General features: G+C 62.7%; 3 protein-coding genes across 3 annotated transcripts in view; 1 reads left to right on the forward strand and 2 right to left on the reverse strand.

Moving 5' to 3' along the window:
* Nucleotides 1–7733: 7733 nt before the first annotated feature.
* On the reverse strand, nucleotides 7734–9395 carry LOC119510897 (nascent polypeptide-associated complex subunit alpha, muscle-specific form-like). Its single transcript, XM_037805331.1, has 2 exons — nucleotides 8438–9395; nucleotides 7734–8218 (listed from the first exon to the last, which is right to left on the reverse strand). Exons 1-2 carry the CDS (start codon nucleotides 9145–9147, stop codon nucleotides 7990–7992), a joined length of 939 nt encoding a protein of 312 aa, XP_037661259.1. The 5' UTR covers nucleotides 9148–9395; the 3' UTR covers nucleotides 7734–7989.
* A 2960-nt stretch (nucleotides 9396–12355) lies between these two features.
* Nucleotides 12356–15434, forward strand: NKX6-2 (NK6 homeobox 2). The gene is given in 5 exon segments (XM_037804265.1): nucleotides 12356–12733; nucleotides 12736–12811; nucleotides 12891–13063; nucleotides 13228–13975; nucleotides 15213–15434. Coding segments are annotated over 4 exon segments (867 nt in total). The 5' UTR covers nucleotides 12356–12370; the 3' UTR covers nucleotides 13483–13975; nucleotides 15213–15434.
* A 1207-nt stretch (nucleotides 15435–16641) lies between these two features.
* The window catches only part of INPP5A (inositol polyphosphate-5-phosphatase A), a 203136-nt gene continuing 196028 nt past the window's right edge, over nucleotides 16642–23749 (reverse strand). Inside the window, 4 exon segments of the mRNA XM_037804264.1 lie at nucleotides 16642–16682; nucleotides 16685–16721; nucleotides 17307–17375; nucleotides 19586–19697. Coding sequence (XP_037660192.1) covers nucleotides 16642–16682; nucleotides 16685–16721; nucleotides 17307–17375; nucleotides 19586–19697 — 259 coding nt within the window.

Genomic DNA, 23749 nt, shown 5'->3' on the forward strand with positions numbered 1-23749 from the left:
GCCCGCTGGCCTCTGCCCACCCTGAAGTCTGCTCAGTGACTGTGGCTTCCCTGAAGGTTGAAAAGTCTTTACCAACTTGAGGAAGTTCCCTTCTGATCCTATTTTCCCAAGGGTTTTAAAATCATGAATAGTTTTTAGCATCATCAAATGCTTTTTCTGAATTATTAAAAGTGATTGTGTAGTATTTTTTTCTTTTTTAGCCCACTAGTGTGGCAAAGTTATCAATAGAATTCTATCGAATCACCTGATATTCTCGAGATGAGCCTCGGTTGTGATGGGACAGTTGTCTCAGTAGACCATTTTTAGTTTTTACAAAATGGGGATCAAGTCTACCGTACAAATCCCACCCCCTACCTGCTTTTCTCACTTAGCGTGTGTTCCCATCGCCCGCTGCTCACCAGAAAGAACTGGGCATTCCGAAGCTGCACAGCCCTCCTGTTGTTTCCGCTTTTTTTGCCTCAAAATAAGAAAAAGAGCCGCAATTGCACAACAGCAAAAGACGAAACAACTCAAACGCCCATTAACAGAGGCCTGGTTAAATGAACTAAATAACCCCCAGTGGAATAAAATACAGAGGAAGCCCCCAGACCAAAGGGGTATTAAGGGTCAGCGGGGCATAGAACATGGCACGTTCCCTGTAAAATGTGAAAATCGACATCCATGCGTGCTCGGGCCTCGTGTGGCGGCTCTGGGGGTCGCGCGGGGGCCCAGGAGCCGTGTTTACCTGTCGGGGGGGGGGAGCGGAGGCAGGGATGGGGTGGGGGGGTGGAGGCAGGGATGGGGTGGGGAAGTGGAGGCAGGGATGGGGTGGGGGGGTGCACACCTGTTTGCACCGTGTGGGTTTAGCCTCATAAACATATACTTCCTTTTCAAAATATTAAGTTGAAAACAACATTATCATGCGTATTCTTAAACATATGTCCTTACGAAGTGGCGGTTTTGTTTCTGTAAGATCCCCAAAGGCGGGACAGCTGGGTCCAAATGTGGGGTATTTTTTATTTAGTAAATCTCCCCCGATTGCAGCATTTTGCTTTCCCACGGAGGCACGTGAAGGGCCCCTTTCTCCCCCTACTCAGTACTGATGCTCTCATTCAAAACACTTCTGAAAATACAATGGGTGTCAAACAGCGTCTCTTGTGTTACTGAAACTGAACTTCCTTAATTACTGAAGCTGAGCATCTTCTCAGGTATTTAGCAGCTATTTGGATTTCCTATTCTGTAAATTTCTTATTTGTATTTGTTCTGTTGGGTTGGCTGATTGACTTTTTAAAAATGAATTTCTAATTCTTTGTGTGATACAAATGTTATTTTTTTTCTGTCAGAGGCAGTACAAACATTTCCCCCAGTTTGCCATTTATTGTTGGAGTTAATTCAGGGTGGGTTTTACCACAAACATTTTACAGCTCTTCCTGGCCATCAGATATGACTCTCCCGGCTCTGAACCAGAGCGTGAGGGAGCAAAGCCCCTTCCCCCTCTCCCACCTCGGGGGTCAGTGAGCCCCCAACCCCTCGGTATAACGGGGCCACAGCAGACCCCCCGAGGCTCTGGGTGGGCCCTGGGTGGGGGCTCAGGGACGCCTCGGGAAACGCTGAGGGACCCGGGTGGAGGAAGTGATTCTCCTTGTGCCAATTCCGGGTTCCTGAGACCCCATCCCCGCCCCAAAGTTATTCAAATATTCCCCTATGGCTGTTCTCCTTTAATTTCTACACTTAAATCTCCAACCCCTGCCGAACACCTTTTCAGGCACAGTGTCAGGCACAGGGGACCAGGGGTGGGGACGGTCAGCGTCGCCGAGAGGGTCGAGGTCAGCCCTGCTGGACGCGCCCCAGGCCAGGGCTCTGCTGGGCCGGGTCAGCCTTCCGGGGTCCCTGTGGGGGCTGGGGAGACGCTGGCCCTCCGGGAGGGGCGGGGGCACAGCTGCGGGGAGGGGGTGGGCTAGAGGCAGGAGGGGGTCTGGCGGGGAAGGGCCCTGGCTGCCGGCAGGTGTCCACGAGGCTGCTGCTGTGGAGGGTGCCCCAACGGAGGGTGGGCCCATGGATTCCGAGCCTGCGGCCCCCGCCCCAAGGGTGGGGCCGCTGGGACACTCTCATGTTGCCCCCCACACTGGGCAGGGCTGGGGTGAGTGCCGGGAAAGAACCCCTCTCTGTCTACACCCCCAACTGCTCCCAGAGGCCCCGAGAGTCCGAGGCCCCTCTGCAGCTCATGTTCACAGACTGGGCCCTTCAGCGCTGCCCCGAGACGTGGACCTCACTGAGGCCAATGCAGCCAGGCAAGGGCAGCTCCGGCTCCATGCTCGGGAGGGCTGTCCCGGGCCCAGGTGAGGTGTCCTGTGCCCAGGTGAGGTGACCTGGGCCCAGGTGAAGTGTCCTGTGCCCAGGTGGGGTGCTCCAGGCCCAAGTGGATTTTTCTGCACCCAGGGGAGTGCCCAGCCCCCAGCCCCTTGCACTCTCAGGCCTCCCCACTCAGAGGGTCCCCCAGGTCCTCTTGGGTCTTTGGAGACCCACCTGGGCTTGAACCCCAGCGCTGCCTCTCGGCAGCTGGGGTTCTTTGACAGCTGTGGCCACCACCTCCCCTGTCTGTGCAGGGACCACAACCATGGGGGGCTCGCGGGGAAGCTGCAGCTGCCCGCCCTGGGGTCTGCCCTCGAGGCTTGCTCTCCCAAGGATGAGGGGTTCCCTGTCCCTCACTCCTGGTGACACAGGGGCGGGTCCAGGAACCACTGGGCCCCCCCACCTGATGCCTGGGGCTCACTGCACACACAGGAGCCTGGCACTCCTTTCCTGGGGCCGCCGAAGCTCTCGGGGTTCCCCCAAAAGGGAGGCCCACGTCCCCGCTCCCCTTTTCCTTTTCTCATAGTAACCACTGTCCAGGGGCTGCACCTGCTCTGTGCTCTCAGGCCCCCCCTCCTGGGACCTGGTGCGACTAGGGCTGAGCCCAAAAGCCTGTCCCCGGGGCCACCCGTGCCGTCTCTGCAGAGAATCCCAGCCACACACTGACCCCCGCCATGCACTGCTTGTGGGCCACTGTGACCCAGGCCTCGCTTTCCCTGGAAGCTGAGCAGAGACACTGTCGTGCGAGTGCAGTCCCACTGTTCGAGTAAACCCTGGAAAGCCCCAGCGCACCCAGAGCTTCCCAGGGTTGGCCCGGGCGCCCCACAGCCACAGGAGTCCCCGAGCGTCCTCCTTGGGGCTCAGGTCCTCACCCCGTCCGCTGGACAGCGTGGCGTGACCGTCCTTGCCTGGCGTGTGATGTGGTTATGATAAAGCCACAAAATCATGGAAAGGAGCTGTGGTCTCAGGGGCCAGTTTTCCTTTACAATTAGAAATTAAAATGGAAACAAACCACTTTGCCCCGACATGGAGTCCCAACCAGTGGAGGGGAGCCTGGTTCTGCACCCCAGCCCCAGCCGCACCCCTCGTCCACCCATGCCACTCCTGCGGGTCCTGCTTCTGCCCGGTGGCCTGGTCTCTGCCTGGGGCCTGCCTTCCCTCGGCCACCCCAAGGTGCTCCTGGTTCTGCAGTTGGGGCCCCTCAGGGCAGCTGGCCTTGGGCAGCCACTTCCAAGGTTGGCTGGGAGCTCGGCCGGGCCGGGCTGGGGGCCTCCGACCTCTGCCAGGGCCCCTCCACCCGGCTCTGGGGTCCGAGGAGAAGCCCCCGGAGCCTCTGTGCCCGAGCACTTTCCAAGCCTCTGCTCCCGCCACACGTGTCCGTCTCCCACTGGCCAGTCACACGACCAACCCAGGGTCAGCGTGTGGGGGTCCTGGGAGCTAGCCCCCTGGGCACCTGTGTAAGACCACCACCCAGCAGCCCCGGCCTGAGGGGCTGGCCCAGCTCCCCGCGCATCTCAGTGCTTCTCGAGAAGCACCGCACCCAGGGGTCGGCCTCGGGCACCAGGATGTCGGAGAGGAGACGGCCCGGGCTGTGCTCAGTTAATTGAGGAAATCGAGAAAGCTACAGCTAGAATCACGCTCTGCCTTGCGGGGGGAAACCGGGCTCTTTCTTGAACCCCAAGTCAGGTTTCTGACTCCATCCATCCACAGAAATTGCTCTGTCAAGGTCACCAGTGGCATCTGTGTCACCAAATGAAAGGCAATCGCCCATCCTCGTATTTGCTGGTCTATTGGTGGCCGAGAATCTCCCTCTTCAATGTCCTCGTCACTGGCTTCCGGGAGACCGCACGCCTCTGGGGTCCTGCACCCCCGTCCTCACTTCCACAGCCTTCCATGCCAGCTCTTCCTGCTCGTCCCCATCCTCTGGATCTGCTCTCTGTGACCCTCCATGAGGCCAGTGTCACCCCCGGAGGCTCCTGAAAGTTCCACGTGACCAGGGCTGGGCGGGGCACACTGCTGTCCCTGGGGTGCTTGGACCATCCCACACGGTCAAGGACAACCCCCCAAATGCCGACTAGGTCAGCCCGGGCGAGCTCAGCCCAACTCAGGTGGCCCCAAATTCACATTTCCTGTCTGCCTATCCCCTGCAAGCAGATGTGACGCCCAATTGCCTGGGACATCTCCAATTGAAGGCCTCACGTGTGCCTTGAGTGGACTTAACCTTGATCACAACTTTCTCCCTCACTCTGTGGCCCTACTTCACCCCAATATTCCCATCTCAGGGGCAACACCCTTCTATTGCTCAGAGTGGAGACCTTAGAGGTGTTTTCTCCGTCCCCCACACCCTATGTCCCATCTCCAACAAATCTTGTTTCTCTGTCTTCAGATATTTACCCAGGAATTGACCTCTGGCTTCATCAAAACTGCTCTTTCCAGGGCCCCAGTGACCTCCTGGATCCTCTGGATCACCTCCTGCTTCTGGAAACCTCCTTCACCAACCGCAGTCCTGGGTCATCTCCTCTCGCATCCCCTCCCCTGCGCCCCCTTCTTTATCACGCCCAGCCCCTTCATTTTAAATGCAGCCTCTACGTGGATGACGTCCAAACCAGGACTCCCCAGTTCGATCAAAAACTGGTAGCAACATATCCTAAAAGGAGAGTCAAAAGGTGCGTATGTACATTTTATTTATGACAGTGAGGTTTCTAAAGGTGAAAAGCTGCAGGAAAAAAAATTCTAATGTGCTGGTTTTATAAATTATAGGAGAACAGCCTATAGCAACGGACAGTGGTGGAAGTCTGCATTTTTGTTAGATCAAGACATCCACACCATAGAGCTGAGGGAAGGAGAGCAGACTGGCTAGTGCTGCGCGTGTCAGGTGGGAGAAGGAGTCTCATAGAATGCGATGGCCGGCGCGCAGCAGCTTTTGTGTGCTCTGTTCCTGGTCGTCTCCGCCACAGGCAGTGCCCCCAGGAGAGCAGGCGGCCTTTGGTGAATGAGTGAAGGGTGAACTACCGGAGAAGGGTATGGGAAGATGTTCACCATATCATCAAAGGACATTTCAGGGGCCTGAGATTGGGGGAGACCTAATTTTCTACTTGCGCTCAATTTCACCTTCATAACCAGAAAAAAAGTTGTTTGAAAAATAATTGCTTCCCACCCAAATCTCTGACCACCTTCCTTTCCCCAAAGGTGTGGGGGACGCGGCCTTGGCCGGAGCGCAGGAGGACGCCCCTAAAGGGCGCAGCCGCAGCCGCAGTGCTGACGAGCCCCCTCCGCAGCACGCGGTGCCGCTGCAGGTCCCCGGCCCCACCACAGCCCCAGCGCGCACGCGCGGCCGCCGGGAACCGGGGGCGGGAGGTGGAGACGCGCGGGGCAGCTGCGGGGGGCGCGGGGGGCGCGGGGGTTGCGGGGGTTAGCAGGAAGTGTCCCCGCCCCCTGGGGCCGCGGCTCACGGAGACTCGAACCTGCGCGGACGCTGGCGACGCGAGGGGCCCCTCGGGCGCGGGACACGCGCCACCCAGGCCCTGCGCGCCCGGCACCGGGTGCGTGGCCTCCGGCTAGCTGGGCTCCGCGGCCGCCTCAAGGCAGGGAGCCGTCGTGGTGCACCGCGGCCGATTAATCTGCGCCGGGACAGGCGCTTCGTGAAGACGGGGACGGGGACACCGCCCGGAGCTCGGGCCGCGGGGCTGGGCAGGGGCGCCCCGGGAGCGGCTTCTCCACGGGCTTCGGTCGGGGGTCGTCGGGAAGAGCCTCCCGGCCCGGCACCGGAGCGCTGGGGGCCGCGCCCGCCCCGGGGAGACCCCTGCGGAGAGGGTGGGCGCGTGGCCAGGCGCCCCTCGGGGCCCCACCGCCGCTGAGAGCCCCGCAGCTCATCCCGGCCGAGGCGCCGGAGAGAAGGGGACCCAGTTAGGCCGCGCTCATTGCCCGGGAGCTCTGCTCGGCCGCCCTGCGCTGATTTACAGCCTATGGCCTCGTCCTTGCCTGAAGGACACTGGGCTGTCGGGACCGGGAGGCCTCCCCGGCCGCGCGCAGCCCCCTCCCCCTCCCCCGCCGGCTCCACCCGGCCCTGCCGGTGCGTCCAGCACAGGTTCAGAATGTCCTCATTGGGGTGCAGGCCACAGCCTGGCCCTTCTGAGGTGGAGAGGGTGGGTGCACCGCTTGCTGGGTGTTGTAGAAGGTGCTAGAACCTGCTCCTGGCTCAGCTTGCTTGGAGGCGACTGCAGAGGACCAGGTGGCCAGGAGTGGGACACAAGGGCCCCCAGAGCCAAGGGGGGGCAAGAGAGCCTGAGGGTGAGGTGGGAGTGGGGAAGGGGGCCTGGGAAAAGGAGGGGTCGGCAGGGAGGTCAAGAGGACAAGCGGGCTGTCCCTAGGCCAGGGGGCTTCAAGAGCTTGGGGAGGGGTCTCTCGTGACCCTGGCAAGTTGGGGGGAGGTGTGGGGAGCCCGAACCCGACCCTGTGCTGAGCAGGGCTGGGGGCAAGCCCGGGTCGGTCCTTCTAGAATCTGACCTGAGAAGGGAAGGACGTGAGTGGACATCCGCCAGCAGAGGGAGCCCGCGGTGGCCAGGACAGGCCCGGAGCTGTGTGTGGCCACAGCAGAAAGGACCTCAAATCCGAGGAGACCCCGCCACCCCAGTCTGTCCTTGTAACAGCACTCGAGACGGAGCAAAGAGACCAGCTCCTCCCCAGGCTGCCCCACATTCTCCAGCTGGTCACCTGGCCTGCTCCTCCGCAGAAGGATACCTGAAACCCAGGTGGCTGCATCTCTCCCAGTCTAAAAGGACATCTTTCCATGAGAAGCAGGCGATGTAGCTGTGCACTGAGGGCCTCCTGCTGTCCCCTGAGACTTCCAGACTGTGCCCTGCCCCCCCCCCCCCCGCGTCCTGCTGGCCTCTGACTGACCAGGCCCTGGGCAGACACTGGCTGGCATCTCCTGGGGCACTGTGGACCCCCTCAGTTCACCTGCGACACCATCGGATCCCTGGCCAGTCATGGCGCCCTCCCTGGCACCATCGGCTGGCCTCTGTGGGTCACCTCGACCCAGGGTCCCCAGTGGAGCAGGGAAGACGAGGGTCTCCCGTGGCCTGGCCACCCCGAGCTGCCACCCCCTCGGGGGCTCGTTCTTCCTCACCACGCAGGACCCCGGGGCTTAGTCCAAGGGGAGAACGCGAGTCCCAGTGTCCACCCCACCCCCCGCGTGTGTGCGGAATGCAGCACCCAGCATGGTGGACACGGCCAGAGGAGAGGGCGGGAAGTCACGGGAGCGGGGTCCGCGGACAGGCTGCCGCCCCGGGGCTCCATCAGGGCGAGCGGGCGCTTTGGTCGGAGTGGTGAGGCTAGGGTGGCTTCATGATCAAAAAAACCCGTTTGGAGGACAGGTTCTTACTACGTTATTCTCTGTGGCTTCCATTTATTGAAATAAATCACTTTTAAAGAAATAAGGGCATAAGAGCAGGGGGTGCAGCGCGGGGTACTGCAGCGTGGTGTAGCTTTTAGGTCCCAGGAAGCTGGAGGGTCTGCTGAGGGGGGGTGAGGGAGTGAGCCCCCAGGAGGGTCCTGGGGAGACTTCTGAGGGGCGTCCCCACCCCGCCATCCCTGACCCGCACCCAGGGAGAGGTGAGCAACTGGGGGCCTCTGCCCCCCCAGCCCCCTCCAGGCTCCTCACACCTGCAGGGTTCCCTTCCTAGGGCCTTGCCAGAACCTTCTTGGGGCAGGGGCAGGGCGAGCCTGCGGTCTCGGCTCCCAGGACAAACAAGCCCCCCTCGGCCACCACTGGCCGCCCCGAGGGTGACGGGGGTTGGCAATCGGGAGAAGGGCCGCTGACCCCCAGGTGAGAGGGCAGCGCCGACCCCTCTGCAGCACACAGACAGGGCAGGAGTCTGGAACGCAGCTGCAACAAGGAACAGCAAACAAAGGATCTGGATTTCTGGCTTCCTCAGCTCCCCGCAGCCGCCCTCCAGCCCGGTGGTGGGGAAGCTCCTCCTAGGGGCTCCCCAGGCCTGCCCCGGGGGAGGGGGCTGGGCCGGCATGGCCTCCCCCCCCACCCCTGACTCCAGGCTCCGGGAACCCCCCTGAACCCCAAGACACTGGTGCAGGGTCTCTGGCTCACCCAAGAGTGGTTATGGAGTCCGGCAGGTGGCTGTGGGATTGGGGTCCTTGCAGCCAGTGTGCTGGGGAGGGAGTGGCCGGCGGCATTTGTCCAGGCAATGGCCGAGCAGCTCGGGGCTCAGGCAGGGGGCGGAGGGCGGGGATGACCTGAGCCAGGCACGGAAGCGGAAGAACTCTCCGGGGGGCAGTCGAGGAGGTCCATGACGGGGTCCTCGGAGGGTGGCGAGAGCCTCGCGTAGGTGGGGTGGAAGCCCCTGGGGACCCTGAGCCGGTTACGGAGATGTGGCTGTCGGGAGTCCCTTCCTGGGTAAAAATGCAGAGGAAGAGCGGGGCGCAGCAGCGGGGTTGGGGCACGAGCTGGGCCTGGGGACCCCCACCCGCCTGGCCCGCCCCACCCCCGGGCCTTTCCACTGTGTCTGCTCCCAGCCCTGGGACCCGGCTGGGGGTCGCGGTGTGTGCTCCTCCCTGGAGCCTGGAAGGGGGGGTCCCGGCGGCTGCGGGGAGAGGGGCTGCTGGAAGCGGCGCTGTGGTTTGGGTGGGGTTTGCCCAGCCCTGGCTTCTCTCAGCAATTCCAGAACCTTCCTGTCCCCAGAGGTGCCCGCGGCCACAAAGTGCCCCCTCGTGCCGGGGTCTGAGTACCAGCCCCTGGGGCCATCCTTGAGCTCCGGTGTCTTCCCTTTTGTCCCCCGAGGCCGGTGGGTGGCCCCTCATGGCGGTTTGGCCCAGCGGCCCCGTGGGGCCCCCGAGTCAAGCCCCCTCTGTCTGAAGCACTGATGTGTTTCCTTGCCTCGTCTCGGAGAGGCTGAGAACTTGCTCCAAGACACTCGGTGGTCTGCAGAGGGCGGACCCGCCCCCTCTCCTGGAGACACCAGCCCAGAGTGGGCGTGGTCGGGTCACAACGGTCCAGAGACCTCCCACGTGGACAGTGTCCAACTGACCGATCAGGGCCTCTGAGCACCCAGTGGCCTCCTTGGGCTGAAAACAAAATGCAAACCCCTTTCCCGCCCCGGGCCTGCCCCTCCCCGCCCTTCCCCCATCACGGGCACCTGCTGTCCCCTCCCCCAGACATTTCCCGGACCCTCTTTCCTGAAGCAGCCTCCCCCCACCCCCCAGCCCTTCCCGCCCTTCTCTTCCTTCAGGCCCCCTCCCGAGTTCTCCTGGCCTGACGGTGGCTGGGGAGGGGGTGGGGGGTCCCCCAGGGCACCAGGCTCCTACTTGGCGCCCAGTGATTCTTGTTGAAGGAATGAAGGTCTCTGCAAAACGGCACCTTCTCGCTCTCCCCCAAGATGTTCCGGCTGAGCCGAGCGGGCCGCCGTCTCCACTCGGGGAGACTTCGCAGGGCGGGGAGGTGACTGGCCCCGTCTCCCTTCCGGCGGGACCGACGCTCCGTCTATCTGGGCCTCGGGGGAGGCGGTGGTTGGCGGGGTGCGGCCCGCGGGGGGAGCGGGCGGAGGTTAACCGGCAGCTGGAGGAGGGCGTCCGGGGCTTGGGAACCCCGATGCGCCGGGCCGGACCGGCGGCCAGAAGACCGTGGGGAGGGAAACGGCCAAACTGCCCTCCCCACACTCCCCCGGGACCCCCAAACCCCGGCCCTTCCCACCGCGGCCGCCCCGAGGGCCGCGCACGCTGCAGCCAGCGGGGACAGCAGCCCCACTTGCGAGCCCATGCGTTCCAGCCGCAGCCCAGGGAGGGCCCGGCCGGTCGGGACAGACCCGGGTCTCCGGGGCGCAGGGCGGCGACTCGGGCTCTCTGTTTCCTGCGCCAGAAGAAAGGGCTCGGGAGGCCCCACCCCGGCTTTGTGAGGCGCCCAAGCGCGGCCTCGGAGCCCAGGGGCGTCTGTCCTGCCTCCGCGACGGGGTCACCGGCACCTGCCGTCCCGCCCGCATTTCCCTCCCGCCCGGCGACACCGCCGTCAGCCCGCCACCGCCCGTGGAGGGTCCAGCATTGGGGAGTAAAGGCCCAGGGCTGCGGAGGGGAAAGCCCGCCCCGCCCCCTCCTTCGACCCGGCCCCGCCTCTCCAAGCCGGGCGGCGCAGAGGGGCCCAAACCCTGCTCCGGAGGGTCCTCCTGCGGCCAGATCCCCGGGGCACACACCTCCGAGGGGTGGTGCGTGAACGCGACCAGGGGTGGGACTTAGGGCTTGCGAACCCCGCGCCCTTGGCAGCGCGGGGCCCAGTGGAAAGCGCGCTGGCTGCTCCGGCCCTTCCCGGCTCGGCCTGCTCGCCTGCTGGGGCAGCGGCGCCCGGATCCCCGGGTGCGGCCCGGCCCGGGAAACCAGGGAGAGACACCTCCATGGGCAGGCTCGGCCCCTGGCGTGCACCCTGCACCCCACGGGCTGCCCAGCAACAAGCCAAGGACTCCACGCTGCGCACCGCGCCCTCGTCACTAACTCTACAAAACGAAAAAGGGCCCCCGGGGGGCGCGGCGCGATTGGACGCTGAGCCCCTGCAGAGAGCCGCAAGGGTGGTCTTCACCGGCGGCACCAAGCCCCTGGCGGCCTGGGCGAGGCGGGAAAGTCGTTGCTAACCAACTGCACCAGGCCCGAGAGGCCCCCTTGCGCGCACGGTTCCCCCAGCCACGAAACGGCCGCCGGCTCACACACTCGGGTCAGCTCCCAGTCGCAGCGAGTAAGAGTAACAGCCGTTAATTCTTACTAAACATTGACGGTGAAATACGGTAGATGCATGTGACGCCGCCACGAGGACGGTGGCGACAACTCCCAGCACCTGCTGCCCGCTGGGCCGGAGTGGACTGTGATTTCATTTGATGCAGCCGTTCCCCGGGGGTTGGGGGGAGGCTCTTTGTACCCAGAGGAGTTCGCCAGGACCACATGCGCCCCCAAAGCCCACCTGAAGGCCGCGCTTCGGGGCCTTGAGCCAGCTGGGGTCCACCCCTTCTTCCGGGCGGGTCTGTGCTTCTCCGGAGAGCGGCCCAGGCGCGAGGGCGCGGGACCACAGCGCTCAGAGCTCGGGCTATCTCCCGGGAACCGAAGGGCGACCCCGCATCCGTCAAATCCCCGAAGGGGAAGCCCGGGCTGCCTGCGCGCCCCGGCAGCCGGCGGGAGACAGCTCCGCCAGTGCCACGGGCCGGGAAACCGCTAGGCAGCGCGCGAGAGCCAGTGGCCGGGCATCCAGCGGCCGCGTACGACGTGTGTCGCTTGTGCCAGTGGCCCCGGGACAGGCCCCGCCACCGCTGTTTGTTGGCGAAACAACAAGCGGATTCCTGCGGGGCCAAGTCTGGTCATTTGGCCCTGGGGACCCCGAGGCCGGCTCCCTCCCTCTGCCTCGGGCCGCAGCTTTCGCTCCTGCCGTTCTGGAGGCCCTGGCCGGCGGGGAGCCGCGGGACGGGGCGCATGCGGGCAACCCGACGGCGCTGGCTGCCTCCCCGCGGGCCGCGCGCCATCGGGGCCTCGCATCTGCATTCTTTCCGGCGAGAATGTATGTTCTCGTATTTTTTTTTTTTAATCCTGATTTCCCATTAAAACCTTTGCCTAACTAAACTCCCATCCAGCGGGATTTATTCCGTCCCCGGGGAGATAAATCAGGGGGCAAATTTACAGCCAGGAAGCCCCTGCCGCGCTAATGGGCCCTTCATGGAGTGCGGCGGCCGCGGGCGCGTAGACGGGGCCTGGCCAATGGCCGGGCCGCGGGCGCCGGCGGCCAATCAGCGCGCGCGCCGCGCCCGGGCCCCGCGGTTATCAGCGCGTCCGGTCCGCGCGGGCCGCTCCTAGCCGCCCAGGAGTCGCTGCTGCCGCCGCCGCCGCCTACCCGCGCGCGTCCCCCCGCCGCTGGGTCGCCCGTCCCGCCCCGCCGGCCGCCCTCCCGCCGGGCCGTCGGAGCCCGCCCGCGCCCCCGCGTGCTCGCCGGCGCCGCCCCGGGCCGCGCGCAAACTTCCCCGGCCGGCTGGCGGCGCGGGGCGGCGGCGGCGGGGCCCGGATGGCGCCCGGGCCGGCGGCGGCGGCGCCCATGGACGCTAACCGCCCGGGCGCGTTCGTGCTGAGCAGCGCGCCGCTGGCCGCGCTGCACAACATGGCCGAGATGAAGACGTCGCTGTTCCCCTACGCCCTGCAGGGCCCGGCCGGCTTCCAAGGGCGCCCCGCGCTCGGCGGCCTGGGCGCGCAGCTGCCGCTCGGCACCCCGCACGGCATCAGCGACATCCTGGGGCGGCCGGTGGGCGCGACGGGCGGCGGCCTCCTGGGCGGCCTGCCCCGCCTCAACGGGCTCGCCTCGTCGGCCGGCGTCTACTTCGGGCCCGCGGCCGCCGTGGCGCGCGGCTACCCCAAGCCGCTGGCCGAGCTGCCCCGGGCGCCCCGCCCATCTTCTGGCCCGGCGTGGTGCAGGGCTCGCCCTGGAGGGACCCGCGCCTGGCCGGCCCGGGTAAGTGGCGCCGGCGGGTGCGCAGCGGGTGCGCGGCGGGGCGGGCCGGCGGGCCGCGCTCACCGGCCCTCCTCTGCAGCCCAGGCCGGCGGGCTCCTGGACAGGGACGGCAAGAAGAAGCACTCGCGGCCGACCTTCTCGGGCCAGCAGATCTTCGCTCTGGAGAAGACCTTCGAGCAGACCAAGTACCTGGCGGGCCCAGAGCGCGCGCGGCTCGCCTACTCCCTGGGCATGACCGAGAGCCAGGTCAAGGTGAGCGCGGTCGGCGTCAGGGGCTGCGGCGCGCGGGGCCCCGCGTCCTGCGAATGGCCCGGGAGGCGCTGACGCCCCGCGGCGGGGTGGGCCCTGAGGGCGCGGGCCGGTGGGCGCGGGGCTGGCACTTCGGGAGGCGCCCCTGACCGCCGCGTCGCCCCCAGGTTTGGTTCCAGAACCGCCGGACCAAGTGGCGCAAGCGGCACGCGGCGGAAATGGCGTCGGCCAAGAAGAAGCAGGACTCGGACGCCGAGAGGCTGAAGGTGGGCGGCTCGGACGCGGAGGACGACGACGAGTACAACCGGCCCCTGGACCCCAACTCGGACGACGAGAAGATCACGCGGCTGCTCAAGAAGCACAAGCCCGCGAGCCTGGCGCTGGTCAGCCCGTGCGGCGGCGGCGCGGGGGACGCGCTGTGAGCGGCCCCGACGGGAGCGGCGGGTCCCGGCACCCGCGCGGAAGGTGTAGAGATATTTTTACAGAATAAGTTTCCGCGCGGCCGCGGCGCGGGCTCGGCTGGCGGGGACCCCAGCCCGGCGGCGCCCTCGGTGGGCGCGGGGACGCGGGGCTCGGGCCGCGGCCTGGCGGAGTCACTTTGTATAATCAATAAATTATTTAACACGTCCGGGTCGGAGCCGCGGCTCCGGAGGCTGCACCGCCTGTTTCTTCCGGATCGAGCCCGAGGGGCCCCGGTTCCCGCGCGGCTGGGGCGCGGCACCGGGAGGTCCCGTCCCCGTCCCCGCGGCGCCCCGAGGGACGCCCGGGCCGGCAGGCGCGCGGGAAGGAGCCGCCGCGGGAGCCGTGAGGAGCCGGACGACGCCGGGAGCGCTGAGCCGGGCCGGCCGGGGACGGAGCCGGGCCACGGGCACCTCCGCCCTCCAGCCTGGGCTCGGGCCGCCCGCGCCGCGGCAGGTAGGGCCTCCCTTCGCGCCACTGAGGCGCGCCCCAGGGGCGCAGAGTCCTGGCGATGTCCGCCTCCGAGTTGGGCCAGATAGATGGAGTTTGGGGCCGATTTAAACACCCCCGGGGTCCTGCGAGGGAAGGCGAGCCGCCGCCCGGCCCCTCCCTCCTGCTGCTGGGCTCCCAGCTCACACTGACTTATTTTGATTCGATTATGGAAAAAAAAAATCCTTCATCCGGAGTAGTTAAATATTCCTAATGAACGTATATCAGGTGAATAAATCAGTTTTGAAATGTATCCGTACCTTGGCCGTTAGGCTCCAATTTTAATAGACTTCCCTTGGCAGAAGGCACCATGTAACTCAAACTAGGGCTGCAGAGAGAAATCCAAAATCATCCCCCTGCGGCGGGGACGGCCCCCAACCCTCCACACAAGGTCACTGGGGCTTTTCTGTACCTGGACGTGTCTGGAGGTTCCCCTTGCAGACTGGGCGGCTGGTTTTCTTGGATGGATTCTGGGACCCATGTGTTGGAAGGCGGTGACCTGGGGCGGCTGGGGTGACCGCGCACCCGGGCAGCCCCCTGCTGTGGCTCCCATCTGCCCGGGTGGGGGCGAGTGGGGAAGGCTGGGGGCTCCCTGTGTTCCGCCTCTAACAGTTCCTCCTGCAGCTGCTTCTGCACGGAGTCGCCTGGCAGTGCAGCGGGCAGAACTCCTGAGCTTGAATTTCAAATCTCCATATGGGATATTGCTAAAATTATAAGATTTCTCTTCAATGGCATTCTTGAATATGTTGAAGAGAAACGAAAAGCACCGTTTTCCTGCCGCACAGCTGAAGTGGTTTTAAAAAAATCAGACTTTTCTTTTGAGCCGCTGGCTGGTTTTTTTTAAAGGTAGCAATGCTATTTCTTGAATGAAGGATTCTCTCAGCTCATGTTAAGAACAGAGGAGTTTTAAAGTTTTGAAGAAAGTGATGCATTTACATAATCCCATGACAAATCCTCGGGGCTAAATCCCTGGAGTTCCTAATACAGTAGAAAATCCAAAAGATTATTGTTCTGCTCCCAACTAATGGCTTATTTGCTTGTAACAGTATCTCATACCATGAAATGCCATGATTTTTTAAGGAGCTGCTTCCTAAATAAGAGGATGCGAAGGTGGCCTCTTTAGTTAGCATTTCAAGGGAAATGGGTAAATGAAAAGGAAGAGAAAACGCAGAGCTCTTTCACCATGGTCACTTTTATTGCTTAGGAACCGGAGCAGTCCTCTCTACAGGCCTTCGGAGCGGAGACCCCGCCAAGCAGAGCCCACCCGGAGCCCCGCGTACGCCAACCGTCCTGCCAAGGAAACAAGGTTGGCGAGTGGACGCCGAGCCCTTGGCACCGGTAGTGATTTATGTCAAAGACAAGCTCAGCCGGACGCCACCGCCGTCCAGGAACTCTGTAGTGTTCTAAATTAAACCAGTAAAACATACGTTTGTGTTTCATCAGCAGACTTGCTAATCAGCTCTTAAGGTTGTACTTCGTGCGATGAGAAACGTACTTGCAGTAAGGTTATTACGTGGGGTGTTGGTAGCTGGGCGCTGAGGACATTTACACATTTGTTTCTCTTCATGTTTTATGTACAGCCCATGTTAAAGCGGTTGCTGTGGGCAGCAGGCTAGGCTAGTTCTATCTCCCCCATAATATTATTGTCTTAATGTAGAATACTTGGCACCATAAAACAGTAACAAAAGACAGACAAAACAGTTTACAAAATTCTTAAAAGGCACCCCCAGGCCTAGCTATAAATGGTCCATTCTGCTAAGGGTGCCCGGGATGGGGGAGGTGGGGGGAGGGCAGGGGCTGGCTGGCCGGGCTCGGGGGCATGGCTACCCCACGGCCAGACCGTCCGGCTCATACATCGGGGCCGACACACACGCAAGGACTCCCAGGCTCCAATCCTACCTGCTGAGAGGACGCTCTCAGGCGCTCATACTGGAAGGTGTATTTAGCATACATTTTGGTAGGATTTATAAATTATTTTTAAAAAGTATATATATTTATATATATATTTATATCTATAAAAATGGAAAGCAGCTGCAGTGTGCTCGATCATGCAATGCGGCAGTAGAGGAGCGGCACGGGAGGGGGGCACCGTCGGAGGGGGCGCAGACGAGCCCTGGCCGCCCCCGGTCCTCGCGTGGCCACACGGCCCGGCTCCGTCCCGCCCATGGGCACCTCCCGCTGGCCGAGCGGCCTGGGCGCCTGAGGGGCTTCTCTGCTGGAGAAGCTTTTCCTCGTGGACAATTACTAGATATGGAAAACAGATCTAAAATATAGACTCTCCTTGCTGTCTGTTAGAGTTTTGGCAACAGGCTAATTTAAAAAACCCAGTATCTCTACTTAATGTCACACGGACAGACAAGACAGTGAGGTATGTGCGGCTTTCCCGGAACGCCGGAGGCTGAAGCGAGGTCTAGCAGGTGGCGCTCGGGCGGGTGACCGATGCGGCTGCTGCGTGAGTTGCGGGCGCCGGTGCCCTGGTCCCCTCGGGCCGCGGGGCCGCCTCGCGAGGGAGCGTCTGGTGCCACTGGCGTCGCCTCCCTGTTGTGGGATGAGTCATTTTTTAAAGGCACAAACACACCAGGAAAAGCTGCAGAAAAGGTGAACTGAGGGAAGGACTTATATTTACCACCACGTCACTGCACGACACAACACTTGTGCACATGGGCGTGAGGTTACCTGCCCCAGGTGCGACTCGGAAGGCCAGGAACACGGGCTTGCGGCGGGAGAGAAGAGGAGGGGGCGTCAGCAGCGCCGCGGGGAGCCAGCCCACGCCCCGCAGCCCCCCGGGAGCGCGGAGCACCTCACACAGGTGAGAAGGGCGTTTCCAGCCAGGAGTGCAGGTAAAGAAGCCCCAGAGACGCGGGGCCAGGAGGCCCGAAGGCTGGGAGGGGTCCGCCGGCCTCAGTGGCAGCTCAGACGCGACCTTCGCCGCGCAGGACCCCAGACCCGGGCCCGGGGACCCCACACGCTCGGCCCGCAGGGCCTCAGAGGGCCAGGGGTGCGCTCGGAAGTGGGCAGCGGCAGGCCCAGGGCCTTTTCTTTGTACAAATGGTAAAATCATGCATTTCACTCTAACATAACTACTCATTTCTGCTGCCCCCCCTTCCCTCTTTCTCTTTTCCTTTCATTATTCTAATACACTAAAAACTGACCAGTTTGGCCTGCTTTGTAAAACTCGACTATGAGGACTTAGTAAAACAGGAGCTGAAGCAACCCGCCCGGAGCCCCCGGGGCCGCCTCACCCCCCCGACCCCTGCTCCCCACCGGGTGCAGCCCTGGCCGGAGCCCCCGACCTCACCTTGTGGTCCCCCATGCAGACGTTGGGTCCGATGTGGTCGTAGGTGACAACCTTCTCTTCACTTTCCGACTGGTGGCACAAGCAGAGAGAGGCGTCAGTGCAGGGGCAGCGGGCGGGGGACAGTCCCTGTGAAGGCACCGCTGCACCCCACCTGCCACCTCCCGGAGCTCCAGCCTGGCAGGGACCAGTGTGTGGGGGTCACGGCCCCGGGGCTCCCCGGACGGATGGTGGCGATGGGGGGCGGGGGGAGTCCCCTCCTCCTGTCCTGTGTGGACCCTGGGGAGCAGGTCTGGGGGAGCCCGGGGACCTCCCTGCTCACTGCAATTAGCGCAAGTTTGACCTTCCTTTAAAAACGTGACTCCTCTAATTGAAGCAGCTCATCTAGATCCCATTTCCCCTGTTTACATTTGTTTTGACAGCCTGTGCTATGAACCCGGGACGCGCTGTTCAAACACGAACAGACGACGCTTTGAATCCCAGGCCACTGCACAAAGCAATCTGCGGCTGAATCACCCGGCTGGTGCCCGCTGCCTCCCGTGCCCGCCGCCGGCCCCCCGGGCGCCTTTACTGTGCAGGGCACGGGGAGGGGCTCGTGGCTGGCAGCCGGGATTTTATGACTACGAAGTAAAACAGAATGATCTTCAGTGCAGCAGGAAGCTGAAGGGCAGATTTACTCTGCAGCCGGGTCCTCGGCCGGGAGGGCTGAAGGCAGCCGTGCACGGGCACTGCCCGTCCTCCAGGATGGCGAAGCCTCCGCCACGCAAGTGGAGAAACATTCATCAAAGGCAACGTGGTAATTTACAAAGGCAGCATAAAATTGTGGATTTTCAGCTGCGTAATCTTTGGACAGATAAACAAATTGCCGCGGCACAGGCAGAGCCAGGCACGCCTGGCTGAGCGTTCGCCACCGCGGCCCCCGTGCCGTGCGCCCTTTGGCATTTGGGGCCCGGGAAGCGGAACGGGACAAGATGGCGGGCAGCCGGCCGTGGCATGATCGATGAGGCTGTACGGCCGCGAGGCCCCACACTCCCTCCACCACCAAGGCGGGGGTCACCTCCCTGCGCAGCCAGGAGGTACTGCCACCGCTTAAATGAACAGCAGAGACTGTTGCCCGGCGTGTTTTCCCAGCACTGAATCCCAGGTCCCAAGCGCCAGAGAAGGGCTGAGGAGCTGGGGGCCACGGGGGCTGCGTGAGGGCTGCAGGAAGGGGTGCCCGGCCAGGCCCCTCCTCAGCTCACTGCCAGCCACCACCTTCGGGCTGCAGGGCTCCCTCCAGCAAGCAGCCCTTGCCGTCTTCCTCCACCCCAAGTCCCCCGCAGGGCACCCCTCTCCCACAGGGCACCCAAGTGCAGGGCCCCGGGCCTCGAGGCACTGGGTGCAAGGACCCCGGGAGCCAGCTGTGCCCCAGCCCCTCTCCCCTGTCCCCTTTGCTGTCACCTGCAAGGCCCAGGGCCAAGTGCCACCTGCACAAGGAGACGGGGGCGCTCGGGGTGGAGAAGGGGGTGGGCGTGGGGCAGCCAGAGGGGCTCCTGCCCCCCCCCGTGGGCGCTCAGCTGGGTGGGGGAGTCAGTGGGGACTGGGGCAGCAGCCTGGGGGGCACCTGGCAGGGCCTCCACTGCGTCTTGGCGGCTGCCCACACCTCGCCCAGCAGCCCCTGCTCTCCACACACGCGAGCATAAAAGTGTTTCCCCGGTGACTCAGTCTACGTCATCATTATTTGCTCTCAATGAGGGAGTGACAAAGCCAATTCAGTTACTGTTTCTTTTGCAAACACTCCTTTTTTGTTAAAATGCGAGAATCGGAAAACCCTAGAAAATAGAGACTACGTGGAATTTGAAAACCTCCCAACATTCAATGCAGTATGTAATTTTCTGAAAACAATGCCCACCCATTTTTTAATTCACCAACCGCAGAAAGGAATGTGATGCTGGTTTGCAGCTTAAACATATAATGGCCAACGCTTTCCAGCTCCAAGCTCCTTCGTAGGTGGGAGCTTGTATGAATCCAAGGATATGATAAACTATGGTTTTTAAAACTTAATCAACAGATGACAATTTATGCATATTTCAGGCTTAGCAAAATAGTGGGTGCAGAGAGGGCCCCGGAACCTGGGTCTGTGCACAGCCTGTGGCCCTGGGGCCCTCGAGTCCAAGTGGTGCTCACGAGTGACCCGCCGCTGGCCCCCAGCTTCAGCGTCAGCTGGACGGGGTGAGACCTGACCTCAGCGCCTCGGGGGCAGCTCCGGGCTCAGCCCCGGCCCGGGAGGGCCCCCAACTCACCCTCAGGAGCAGCTCCTTGGCAGACGGCGACATGAGGATGCGGTCGCACCAGGCCGGACACCGGGTGTTCATGTACTGGTGGCCCTGGCTCGCGTCCTCGCTGTACGGGTAGCTGGGGAGACACGGGGCAGGGTCAGCCCCCGGGGCCCCGGTGCAGACCTGAGGCGCCAGCCCCTCCCCGCGCCACGGCAAACGCCGCCAGGTGAGGGGCACACAGGGCTCCCGGGTACGAAGTCAAGGCCACAGTTTTTAGGTCTCACGTGCATCTTAACTCTAGCGTCCCACATCCAGATAAACCGTTCCTTTATAGAGACACCTATTATGCTTTGTCTTTGGTTTCACTTTTGGACACAGTCTCGAGTGCGGTGAAAACCCACAAGGGGAGAAAATGGCACCAGGGCCTAGAGCAGCACGGTTGGGGGCACAGCGGGCACCGCCTCCTGGGGCGTGCGGGTGGCCTGCAGGGAGCCTTCCCAATGGGTCTTCCAAGCGCCTCGCACAGGCTCTCAGCCCAGACGCAGGGACCCAGCGTGACCCCGAAAGGCACGTCACCTGGGACAGCGGCCTGGACACGAATACCACTACCTGCTTTGAACGTGCTGCTGTGACGAGATCTCACACGTGCGGAAAGACACAGCCAAAGGGGGCTGTGAAAGGGGGGCGTGCAGCCCTGCAGCCCACCCCTTGGTCAGACCACACAGCAGCGGCCCGAGGGGCCTGAGGGAGCCAGTGGTGGCTGGCGCAGCCAGGGCACCCTCTCCGGTGATTCCCCCCGACGCTGCCTGGGGCCTCGGGCAGAAGCCACTGGTGCAGCTCAGAGCTGAGGACACGGCCCCGGGCAGCTGAACACACTTCCCGGCCTTGGCTCCCACATGCACCTCCTGCCCAGCAGCCCTGACTGCTGTTTCTGGAACATTCTGCACAGTCTGCCCCTACAGCTCTGCACCAGCTACCCCGCAGCCCAGGATACTTCCTCCCAAAGCCACAGGCTGGCACCCCCCTCCATCCGCCTGCCCCCGTGGACACCCCTCCCAAGGGGACATCTGGACCGTCCTGTCTGAAGTGGCGCTTGCTGGGGCTGTGGCGAGTCAGTGACGCTGACCAAATCGCAGCAGGCTGAGCTCCGTCTCACCCACCGAGGAGCCTCTCTGCTCACCCACCCCTTCTCCGTGGCCTCCAATGGAGTCCAGGTGTTTTCCCTGTAAAATCCTAATGTGCATCTTTGGGGGGATCCCCACGTGCCAGGTGGCGCCCCAGCTGCTGTGAGTCCCCAGTGGCCTTTGCTGGAGGAAGGAGCTGTCTGGTGTCGCCGTTGGTCCTGGCATTGTGCTGCCGGGCAGGGTGGGCAGGGGCAGCTGTCGATTCCTGGGCCTCGGGCGCTCCCCTGTTCTCGTCCGTGGCTTGGCTGGGGCTCCCACTTCCAGCCCCCTCGCCACCCTCTGGATTGCACCACAGGCTGAGGTCACCCCCACTGCCCCCGTCACTTCAAAAATGCTGGGTGACTCCCGGTGTATTTCTGCTGACGTCTCAACCCTCTCTCGCAGAAACGGTTAACAACAAGAACCGCGGGCTTTCCCACTTCCCCCCACACAGGGCTTTTAAAGAATCCAGAGTATTAAGTGTCTCTCCAAATCCTTTCCAGGAAAGGGGAGAGCTGAGCTGAGGCCCACCCTCGCCCCACACGTCTGAAACAAGGCGTCTCCCAGCTCTCCCCCGGTGCATCCTAAGAAATGAAGTTCAACCCCCAGCCAGAAGCCAGGACACAATGCCCGCTTTCTGACCCAGGGCAGTCGAGGGCTGCTCCATGCGGCAGGACCCGCGGGCTGCACAGCCCCCAGCACAGCTCCGCCAGGCCTGGACATTGGCGCACGCTTCTCCAAGTCCCCAGAGCAGACAGTGCTGGGCAGCCCCTCTAGCCAGAGCAAGGGGAGGTCAGGGATGAGGGTGGGCAGGGCTCCCAGGAGATGTCGGGAGATACTCGCTGGGTGAGTCAGTTCATCAGCTGATTGGTGCATTGATCCACCCATCCATTGACCCACCCATCTATCCATCCATCCATCTAACCTCTACCCACCCACCCACCCATCTATCCTCCATCAATCCATCCATCCACACATCATCTGTCCATCCATCCATCCACCCACTCACCCATCCATCCATCCATCATCCATCCATCCATCCATTTACCATCCACCAATTATCCATCCATCTACCCATCCCTTTACCCTCCACCCACCAACCCATCCATCCATCCACACATCATCTGTCCGTTCATCCATCCACCCACTCACCCATCCATCCATCCATTCATCATCCATCCATCCATCCATTTATCCATCTACCAATTATCCATCCATCTACCCATCCCTTTACCCTCCACCCACCAACCCATCCATCCATCCATCCACACATCATCTGTCCATCCATCCATCCATCCACCCATCTACCCTCCACCCATCCATCGACTCATCCATCCATCCACCCATTCATCCATCCATCTACTCTCCACCCACCCACCCAGCCATCTACCTTCCACCCATCCATCCATCCATCCACACATCATCTATCCATCCATCCAATTGTCCTCCACCTATCCACACTTCATCTATCCGTCCATCCATCCACCCATCCATCCCCCAATCCACCTACCCCTGACCCACCCATCTTTATTCCCATTTGTTCACCCATCCTTCCATCCATCCACCTACACCCCCACCCATCCTTCTTCCCATCCATCCGCCCATTCATCCATCCACACATCCACCCAGATATGCATCTGTCCATTAATCACCAATCCCTCCCTTTGAACCACTGCTCAGTGGAGGGCCCCTGTCCCTGTCCCAGACAAGGAGAGCCAGGGTCTGGGCATTTGATTTGTCAGCACACACTCCGTGCCATCTTCCTGTGTGTTTAAAAATGGTCATGATTTAAACAAAAAGAGCACGTTCAGATCTGCGTGTACATGCACAAAGTATACCTGGAGGAACAGGTGAGCACCGGGTGACAGGGATTCTCTGGAGGTCAGAGCTGGGTGGCCAAGGGGCAGAGGTGGGGGGAGGGCTCCCTGCACGCCCCTCTCCCTTCCAAGCCAGGCGAATGCTTTCCTGAGTCTGGAAGGCTGGCTCCCCGGGCAGGGCTCGGCTGCATTTCATCTGGCAGCTGCCCTGTGGGGCTTGGGCACAGTCTGCTTTGCTCATGAGGAAGACAGAGGCGCCAGGGGCGGCCAGGGGCATGCGGCTTTCCTGTGCATGTCCTCCCTGGTGAGCTCAGGGGAGAGAGCCTTTCTGCAGAGGCTGGCTGGGGCGGGTGTCGACAGGCGATGCCACAGAAACAAGGAGCTGCTGACGTGGGCTGTCCTGGCTGGGGTGACGGCCTCCAGAGCCCGGGGAGCTGCCCCAAGGCTCCCCGACATCTGGAGAAGGCCCGGCCACTCACAGGCCCAGGCAAGGAGCAGGTCCAAACTGCTCCCTGGGAAGGAGGAGAATGGATGGTGCCCCCACAGGGACAGGAGCTGGGGGGCTGTGCAGCCGCGCACCACCCAACAGGGGCCCCACGGGGGTGCGAGCAGCAGGTGCTTCTGTGGACACGCTTCTCTGGGAGATGGCGGTGGGCTGGGTCTCGGGAGGTGGCCCAGGGGCAGTTGCCATAACCGATGCCAATGGCAATGACAGCTGCCCGCCTGTGCCCGCCGGCCGCGCACCCTCCTCTCCTGCTTTGGGTCCTCCCCAGCCCCGTGGCCACTTTTGCTGGGAGCTGCCTGCCGGCCAGGCACAGATTTAGGATTCGAGCCCCAGTGTGTCCGGCAGCCAGTGTCGCCAGGGCCCCCATTGCGGGGGGCTGTGTTTGTGCACTGGGGGGCCGCGAGGTTGGGTGGGGGGCGCTTGGCTGTGGTCCTGGCCCAGCCGCCTTCCCTGTCACCATGAGCCGGTGGGAACACGAGCTGCTCTCGGATGACAGTGCTGCTCCCGTGCCCAGAACACGGCCACCTCAGGGCTCCCGGGCATCGAGGACAGCTCGGTGGGTCACGGAGGAAAACCACCTTGACATGCGTCCGTCGCAGTGAGCGTTACCGTAAAACAACACTTATGTTACTATAAAAGTTTTTTACAAATTACATGTTTGTGGGTACGGACCTGAAATCACAGTAAAACAAAGTCCAGTTCA

This window comes from Choloepus didactylus, chromosome 15 (genome assembly GCF_015220235.1).
Source record: "Choloepus didactylus isolate mChoDid1 chromosome 15, mChoDid1.pri, whole genome shotgun sequence".
Classification (NCBI taxonomy): domain Eukaryota; kingdom Metazoa; phylum Chordata; class Mammalia; order Pilosa; family Megalonychidae; genus Choloepus; species Choloepus didactylus.